This window comes from Centroberyx affinis, unplaced genomic scaffold (assembly GCF_046629955.1).
Source record: "Centroberyx affinis isolate AG114_WGS23_722 - 3 ecotype Tasmania unplaced genomic scaffold, CSIRO-AGI_Caff_v1 ptg001299l_1, whole genome shotgun sequence".
In the NCBI taxonomy this organism is placed as follows: domain Eukaryota; kingdom Metazoa; phylum Chordata; class Actinopteri; order Beryciformes; family Berycidae; genus Centroberyx; species Centroberyx affinis.
In genome coordinates, this window is record NW_027279805.1 from 232573 (window position 1) to 242134 (window position 9562).

The window sequence follows — 9562 nt, forward strand, 5'->3', positions numbered from 1 at the left end:
TACTCAACACCCTCCTCCCTTTTCTCCTCCTCCTCCTCCTCTAATGTCTATTTCAAGATGCCTTTGGGTCCTCGCCTTCAGTGTGCGCCGTGCAGTGAACTGCCTTCTGCATCAGCTGCTTGCTCGTCTGTGCATTGCCAATCGAGAGAAAAGCATAAAAACCAATGGAGTATAACAGAGTAGCTGACTTGACTGTATTCAGGTTATATCCCCTGTTCAGTGGAGTGGAAATAAATTATAGCAAGGTTATCCAAAAAGGGAAATACAAGGAATACAATCTTCCTCTCCAATTTTCTTTAAGGTCTGGAGAGATTCTGATCCTCACTAAGTCTTCACTAAAATGGTTACTCCCCCTTTAAAGGTCTCACCCTTGTGAGCTGCTCTGCTTTACTTTCATATAATAAAGCCTGTGTCACTTTAACTCCCCCACCTCACTCCTTGCAGCCAAAGGGATGTAGCATTTGCTGGGCAGAGCGAGGGAAACAAAGCTGAGAGCCTGTCCATGTGAATAGTTACCAGGACAACAGTGGTACAGCATGCAATGACATATATTGCTAGGACATTAACCCGCTCTGATGCACTCCATGTCCTCAATAGATGTGAGGCAAAAATGGGATTTTTTTTTTTTTTTTTACCCATGATTCTCCTCTGGTGAATGAAGAGATACAACCACTAGATGGAGGTCTTTCCTTCTGGAGAACAATCTGAATCCAGCCTTTGCCTCTCGTGCTATGGCTGGATTTACCCAATGACAAAAATTAATCTGTTTTTTTGGACCCAAATGTGATGTTTTTATTGCTGACTAAACATGAAAAAAGATCAAATCTAGGTCACACAAGACTGAAAGTCAGCTTGTTTTTGCTTTTATGTAAATCTAGTTATTGATTCCTTGGGTCTGATTTCATATCAACCACTCAATGCACAGTCACTCATATCAGTAATCTATTTTCACTTGCTCTGTGACGTGACATGGTCAGTACGGTACAACTAACATTTAAATTAACAATTACATTTTTTAAATCAAAATGTCAAGTTACAAACATAACATTTTATTAGTAGTAGGATTAGACCTCTCATAACCCCACTTTCTTTACAACTGAAAATCACAAATCATAAAAAAACCTTTCAAAGAGAAAGAAACTGTGACATTCCTTGGTTATGACAAAGTTTTACAGTTTAATGGTAATGGGTTTTTTTCTGTCACTGAGAGTACACCGTCATCCTCATTCACTTCTTTCACCTGTGAAGTACATCTCCAACATAATAGTTGAGTGTGATTTCCATCCTAATGTTCAAGCGGGCCCTACACTGTAACATTCAAGCTGTTCTGAGTGTGGTGTGAGTCTACGGTCCTGCTTCTCTTCCCTGTAGGTGTCCACTCCCCCTGCGAGTCTTGGTTTGAATCTGTGTCAGTGGAATGAAGTGTGAGGGAGGTCTCACTACCAGTGGGGGAGTCAACTGTCTCATAGGCTTCGCTAAGCTGGTTCACATCCCCAGAGTGATTAGAGTTGGAGAGTTTTCCTTCTGTGCCAATGGAGGGGGATGGTACAGAATACTGTCCTGTGTTGCTGCTGCCCATCTCCCCAGAGGGGCCTGTTGCTGTCCGATGAATAGGGCTTGTGTTGCCTGGCCCATTCGTCACCCCCTCCCCATAATCTCTGTTGTGGGCAGGCTGTGTGTGGCCCGGGGTTGCGGAGCTGGCTGCAGAGCGCTGGGCCTGGGACAACTGCTGACGAGCCTCCTTGAGCTGCTGCTGGAGAACCAGGATGGTGCTCTGCATGCCCTCCACCTCCTCATCCAACTGAATGATGAAATCGTTCAGCTCTGCAGTAGACCACAGTCCAAAAGAGAAATGGTTGGATAGAGTAAAAAAGTGGGGATGAAAGCACACACACCCCAAACCAAAAGAAGAAGGGAGACTTCATAAATTCAGAAAACAAAAACAGCTCTGGCTTTGGCACTAAGCATCACTACAGGTGTTAATAAATGTTTACACTAAAACAGAATCGGCACTTGCAGCAACAAAGTATAATACAGGCCATTCTCTGGGACATCAATTTGTTTTGATAAAGAAATAATTGGAGACTAATTTAAGGTGAATACAAAAAACAAACCTTCGTACAAGCACTTGCCCAAACAAAGCTAGCGAGAATATATATGAAGTTAAAGAGAGAGCCCGCTTACCGTCCTGGCTGCTCTTGAGCTCACCACTGTACTTCTTCTGCAGGGCCAGTTCAGCCTCCAGCTGGGCGATGCGTCCCTGGGAAAGCTGCCTGCCCAGTTCCTGGTTCTCCTGGATCAGCATGCGACACTTGGCCATCAGCTTCTTCCCTGTCTGGCTGCAATGCAGATTTAGATCCTTAAAAACTTGGCGACATCAGAAGAAAATAATTCACAACTAATAAAACGCATAGCTTTCATTCTGGCACATTCAAGAGATTCAGATTATTTAATTAGGGTAAAAAAATTCTTTTTTTTACAATTTTACAGCATCCCCATTTGGAGCCCCCTGTTGTCTTAACATGATCAAGACCCACAAAGAATCCAGTGACTTGTAAAATTACTGCCTTTCACTTATTCACAACATATTGTTCGTTTTTTTGTTTTCCAAAGGAAATGAGCTCTCATTAATGCTACGTAACCCACTATTATTATCAACTGTCCTATATTTAAGGAAAAATACAAGATAGCGGCTTTTAACTCCCTGTCTGCGCCCACCCAAGAAAAACAATTATTCATGCCCAGACTTCTGGCAACTTTCACATATCACAACTGAAGATATTTTGCTCAATTTGTAAACGATACAAACACACAAATGGGTGAACAGTGTGTGACAGTACATTGAAAATTGATTTATGAGCTGTCACATACTGTCAACTTTTTTTTTGTTCTTGTTCTTGTAAATCTATGAAAAGAAAATCCAAACCCCGGCCTTATTTTTCTGTAAGGCCTGTTTTGTTTACATTTGGATTAGATAGAGGCTAAATTGAAACCTTTTAAATAATATGGTAACACTTTACCATAAGGGTCACTAAGTTAAGGGTTAGTTAATGCTTAATAAGCATTATTAAGCATTATTATTAAGCATTAACTAACCCTTAATTAACAGTTAACTAATGTGTAATTTACTAATGGTGTTCATGTTAACTACGGTATTAATTTATACATTAGTTAATAGGTTATAGAGATGACTATTAAATAATGTATAAATTAATACCTTAGTTAACATGAAGACCATTAGTAAATGATTACCAGACACATTAGTTAACTGTTAATTGAGGGTTAGTTAATGCTTATTAAGCATTAATTAACCCTTAACTTAGTGACCCTTATTGTAAAGTGTTACCAATAATATTTATCTTCATGATAACCAGAGTGAAAGTTGTGAAACAAGAGAGTTATGAATTTCAGAGAAACAGTTGCAACATTCATCAATAAATCAAACAGTCATACCTGCACATGGCTCATTTTACTGACAAAGTGATGTTCAAGATGACTCCTGTGTCAGCTCAACGTGAAGCAAGCCCAAGATCACTCCAGATACTGACAGTCTTTAGTATTAAACAGGTTCTGGACTGGGGTCTGATGGACACTCCTCTGTATCAAGTTAATAGTCATCATCTATGTGGACTCTTTGTGGATTGGGGGAATGAATGGCTTTGCCAGGAGCATGTACCCATTTTGTTTGCAAAAGACTTGAGGTTGTGCATAGATAAATCCTGGCAATCATAACATATAACCTTCCATCCATCCATCTAAAAGCTAAATGGGGGCTTATTCGGAGATTGAGAGTGACCATCTCTTCTGGGGAGTTCAGTTCACCTAACAGAGTCTTTGACAAAGTCTATGATGAACAAGTGCACAGGTGGGGCACTGGATCGGGTAACCATGTCTGCCTGGTCTCTCTTTTTAAAAGTCAGTCATGTTTCGAACATATAAGCATTGTCTGCCTTTCCCACCACACTTTGCATTCTTGCGGAGGAGAGTTGTCAGGCCAAGTCTTGGCTGGAGTATTTTGGTTTGGTTTACCTATCAGGTGTAAACTTCCAAGCACTGAGTTCATTTTGGGCCTGCTCCAGTTTGTCTTTAGTCTCGTCCAGTTCACGCCTCATTTTGAGGAAAAACAGGTTGACAGCCGGGTCCAGCATGGATGATCGCAGCTGGGCCAGGTTCGGTTGTTGAGCTTGCTTGAGATACTGAATCTGAGTCTGGATAAAGAAGAGTTCAAGTGTCATGTTAAAGCCACCAAGTTCACCATCACTGCAAAGTATTGTTCTAATATGTCTGCCCAGATTGATACGCTTGAACAGATTTAGTTATACTTACAGAGCATTCCTGCATTTCTTGCTCTTTGGTGGCAAGCCTCATCACAAGGATGTTCTCCCTTCGAGCTGCCTCCTGCTGTTGCTGCTTCATCTTCTCCTCTGATTCCCTTAGATTGGTCACATCGTTTGCTGTATGACGAGAAAATGTGAAGTGACAAAAGGTCAGTCTCAGAGCAGAATAGCTAAGCCAGAAAAAACAACACAGTATTCAGCTCATAATGGTCAGTGGTGAGGAAAAAAAGTTAAGAGAACTTACAATTTAACTCTGAATGTTTTCTCTCAAGCATTTCAATATAGGCTTCCTCCTGCTTCCACCTGACAGACAAGAGAACAAGTGCACCATTCAAACACAGTAGTGCTATGGCATAATCTAAAGCTACTAGCAGAGGGTTACATTTCTGGGTTCAGTTCATCAGTGATAGACAGACAAACTTTGTGCATTGGTGGAGAAATACCTCTGAAGGAGTTCTTCACGGGTCATATTCTTCAAATCAGATTCACTGAGACGGACCTGCGTCAAAATTGTTGACATGTAAGTCAGGTGCTCTATGTGCCCCTTGTATATTTTCACTGGCCCAGCAGGCAAAAATAAAAATAACCACTTTTTCCATCCACTTAAGATGCAAGTAAATATAAATGATTTAGAATGACATCTTGAGGCCATTTGGGCTTAAGCCAGGCTAGAAGTATCAAGGATCAAAAGGGAGACACAGGTGGTGGACAAAATAACAAACAACGTTTACATTTGGAAATAGCAAAAGGATACTTTCAACCTACATCTGTTGCCAACTAATAAATGTGGTAGTGGGTCTGTAATGTTATGGGCAGCCATCATTAGGTCTGATGATTGCTATGCAAGATGGTGAAATGACCAAGGAATAGAAGGCCATTTTCCAGGACCAGGTGGAGCAGGTGGATTGTGCAAACACTGGTCCCTCATGATGTACGCATATTCCCAGATGATAATGTTCCCATAAACACTGCTTAACAAATGAAAACAAGGATGACGTCAAACATCTTCCCAATCACCAGATCTAAACATCATTGAACCTTTACAGGAAATTCTGGAGCACAGAGTGCAATGTAGATTTCCACCTCCTTCATCACTCCAAGAACTGGAGGCTTTCCTTCTGAAGAATGGTCCAACATCCCACACTACACACAATTCAGGACTTACATGACCAAGGTGGACTGAAGCTTATCTGGCCCTACTTAATAGGAACTTGATATTCATATATCCTTAGGTATTTCTGATATTACGTCCATTCACTCTAACTAACGTTGTTGCTATTATACTGAGTTAGTGTCAGCTGTGCCAGAAGTTGAACAGCTGACGTTAAGGTGATGCTCGTGACCCACCTTTTTGGGCAAAGGTTCGTCTTCAGTCATTCTGTAGGCGCTGGGGGTCTGTAAAACAAAATGTCTTGAGTTGATATAAGTTGATGTTAAATTAGCTGGCTAAGTTAGCTAACGTTCTGACAGGTGGACACCGTCCGACACATCTGAGAGCATTATCTTATTTCTACCACTAACAGTTAAACGTTAGCCAGCCAAACATTACCATGCCACATTGTGTATGGTTCCGCTGGAGGTGCGTAGAGTAGTTAACGGTAACTCAGAAGCTAGCTAAGCTAACGGTAACTGACTAGCTAGGTTACCTGGGTTACCTAGCTGATTAGCTAACGTTAGGTAATGGTACCTAACTAACGTAGGGTTTACGTTGGTAAACGTTACTTTGGTAACTTAACGTTACTAGCTACATTTAGTACCTAGCTAAGCCCCTTAGCAAGCTTGTTAGCAAAAGTCTCAACTTTGAGGCAAACTGATTCCATTATAAATGTGTCGGACAGACACAGACGAGCTAACTAGGTAGATAATGTGTTAGGTAAGTTAACTTACCTACCCGCACACAGTCTACGATGTTGAATTAGTTAAACTGTTTGTTGAACTAACGTTAGCTTCCAATGATTGCAATCTTCCAAAGCCAGAGACTACAGCTCAGCCAGCAACGCTAACATTCCTCTGGCCACCAGGTGGTGCTTCTGTTGATTACAGGCCACAAGATGTCTAGCCAACAAGTAACGCTACTGTATTTTGGATAAGCATTTGTCAAGACTGCTCTAGTTGGCCTTACACTGTTCGAAGTTAGCTAATCAAGATGGTGCTGGATGAATGACAGTTAATCTATTGAATAAGGACGGTACTCTGGGAGGTTTGGAAGAGAGCTATCTGAGGAAATCCATGCACTGCACAAAATTTGGGCAAAATTGTGCCACAAATAGGCCTAATCTTGGTTTCGCCCTCTTATACTATGCTAAACCAACGTGGGATGGGAGGGTTTATTGATACAGTTGACAGCCAGACCATAGAACTAGTGAATCAGTCACTCAAGTTCTGACTCATTCACTCAACTATATGGTACTGTGGATTGGCCCTATTCTGGACTGGGGTCATCTTTGGTCAGATGCACATAGGCCCTGTGCTTGTTGTCTACTATCTGACTTAGTCCAGGTATTAAAATGAACACCAACAATAACAATGCACTGTGTCTCTGTTTCACTGATGAAGCGAGCCAACCCCACCCCCACCCCCCACACCGCAAGAGTCTGAAATGTGTCACAAGGATACACTACACCACAGTCAGGTGGTGTGCCCACAGAGTCAGTGGAGCACAAACAAGATGGTGATAACCCGCCTACTACCGGCACAGCCAAAAGAGGGCTTTGGACACTGGACCTACACAGGATAAGATTGCATGGTTGGTATCAAGTCATTGTGTGGTTCACCCTAGACGACATTGTGAAAGGTGTCACTTTAAGGGCTCAATTGCATGCTCATGCATATTCATTAGCGCAACCTAAATATTCATCCAAAATACAAGTAATAACATTCTTAATGTGCGTTACTGTAAAACAATACAGAGATATTAAAAGTTCATGATTGATGTCTTGAACCAGAGGCTACACATTTCTAATGAGAGTTTCTAATGATAGCTGTACTTAATCTTGTTTGTATAGGGCCTATGCAGAATGTTTTACTCAAATTACACATTATTCTTCTTTATCTTAGTTTAAATAGAAAAGACAGCCGTGGCACAGCGGTATGGCGTGTGATGTCAACTCCAGAGTGTCCTTGTGTTTGAAGACACCAGCCATCAGGGAATGAGGTTAGTTATACTGGACTACAGTGGCAACTGGTAACCGTGCACGATTGGTGACACGGTTGCCGACGATGCTGGAGGGACTGTACATCTCCTCAACCCCTCTTAGCCTGTATTGAATCATGTAATTAAGGCCAGAATCCCTCAGCAGAATGGCCAGGTTGGTGTCACGACAAGTATCACACATCTCCATCTGATTCCTGTGCCTTGCAACCTGCTGCTGAGTTGCCAGGAAAGGATACATCCGTTACAGACATGGATAAAGAAAGACACAGGAAGAGCAGTTCAATGTAGTTGATTATGATGTTTGATAGGGATATGCAATTGAATAGTAAATCACACTAATTAGATCATAGGTTTATATAGTGTATTCCTGTCACATGGTACTCCAGCACTTTCTTAAATGGGTAAAACGTTAAGATACAGTATTTCCCCAACCTAATAAGTAGAATTACACGTTTTCCAGATATTCTCTCTAAGCAAAATCTATTTCTTTTGTTGTGAGCAGTGATACCTTCACATAATGAGGATGACACATGCAACACTGACTGGAGCGCTTAAATAATTGAAAACCTTGTTTCATCGGATACCAGCAACTTTAGACTTTGACGTATGGCTTACAGGCTGGCTGTATGTGTAATTGATGAGATGATGAGTTGTACTTCAGCATTCAATAGAAGCTTTATTTGAATAGAAGTTGTTAATGCATGCCTCAGCTCAGTAAAATAACTATAACCAATGGTTTTTCCTACTGCCCCTTTTTCAGTTTGTGAGAGAAGACTGCATGCCATGTCCTTCTGATTTCATCTTCACTACAATAAACTTTAGGCATCATTTTATGAACAACACTTAACATCACATGTTACATAGTGAAAACCGATGTATTAAACCTTAAACCTGAAGACTTTCAAAACACTAGGCTTGACAGCTTTTGGTGATTCCATGATACAGGACAGTGTGTCTGCACCAAGACCCAATTTGGAGCAGTACCCTATTAATGATTGAACGGGGCATTCTTCCAACTTGGCTGGACTGATTTTGTTTACTTGCATGAAATTCTATCACATGTGACGTGGCAATTTATTGATTAGCCCATGTTTTTCTCACACTGACATCATTTTTTCAGCTTTTTCAGTGTAGTATTGTTTTGATATTACTTTACAAATGGGTACACTGTGCCAATCTCTTTCTGAATACAAAAAGGACAGACTATAATTTGTGTCTTTCTTTGCTCCTTGTAGAGTGCCAGCTACTTACATGCTTCCTAAATGCATGAAAATGCAACATCTAGTACTTCCCAACACTGTAAATTCATTAGTTGGGTCAGGATAACTCCATTATGTAGCCTAATTACACAATTTCTAGTAAACGCTCTACAACAATTTAAGAATTGGATTAATCAGTTGGAGGGCTTGTGTGTGAAAGCTGGTGGTCGGCCTTTTCCGCAACCTATCCTTAAAAGTTATATGATTTAGGATTTGAGTAATATATTTTCAAAACATCTTATTCTGTTCACAGCCTGTGTGGATTGGCAGACTCTGCTCACTGTGACGTCTCTCAGCAGTCCCTAGTTATAGTTACCAGTCTCGGGTTCAACACTCATACACTATTCATTGGCGTATCACATCACTCCTGCCCAACTTCAGACCTGGGCGAACCAAATTCTTTTCTGTGCAACTTTACTTTGTGGCCTTATTCTTACTGCTAAGTAAGTGTCGAAAATGGTTATGTAGTATTGCTTTCCATTTTAGAGAAAGAAAGTTCAGGGTCTTTTTCCCTTGCAAGGAACCTGTTGGAGCTAGTCGGAGGAAGGAGACAAGAGTGCCATTTTCTTGTATGGTATGTATGATATTATTCCATGAATTCAGTAGCAACATCATGTTAAGGAATGATGTTGACTGGTGTGACAAAGCATGGCTTTGGCGTCTAGGCATCAAGGTTTTCCAGCATATTTTCAAAAACTACCGTCTGTTTTTTGAGACACTTGTTCAACAGTTAATAATTGGTTTGTTAGCCAACTAATTGGTTTTGGAAGACTACAGAAATATGTAGAACTTAACATTCAAAGTTCTTTGCA

At 40.9% G+C, this 9562-nt stretch overlaps 1 protein-coding gene across 2 annotated transcripts; it reads right to left on the bottom strand.

Moving 5' to 3' along the window:
• Window positions 1–789: 789 nt before the first annotated feature.
• Window positions 790–6322, bottom strand: LOC139649177 (pre-mRNA-splicing regulator WTAP-like). 2 transcript variants are annotated; one of them, XM_071525509.1, is made up of 8 exons: window positions 6225–6322; window positions 5685–5732; window positions 4781–4836; window positions 4582–4640; window positions 4327–4454; window positions 4030–4208; window positions 2185–2339; window positions 790–1824 (listed from the first exon to the last, which is right to left on the bottom strand). In XM_071525509.1, the coding sequence occupies exons 2-8, from the start codon at window positions 5712–5714 to the stop codon at window positions 1304–1306; spliced, it is 1128 nt and encodes a 375-aa protein (XP_071381610.1). In that variant the 5' UTR covers window positions 5715–5732; window positions 6225–6322; the 3' UTR covers window positions 790–1303. The 2 variants fall into 2 exon arrangements, with proteins under 2 accessions (XP_071381610.1, XP_071381609.1); XM_071525508.1 differs by having other exon boundaries at window positions 4781–5305; window positions 6225–6303.
• Window positions 6323–9562: the final 3240 nt, after the last annotated feature.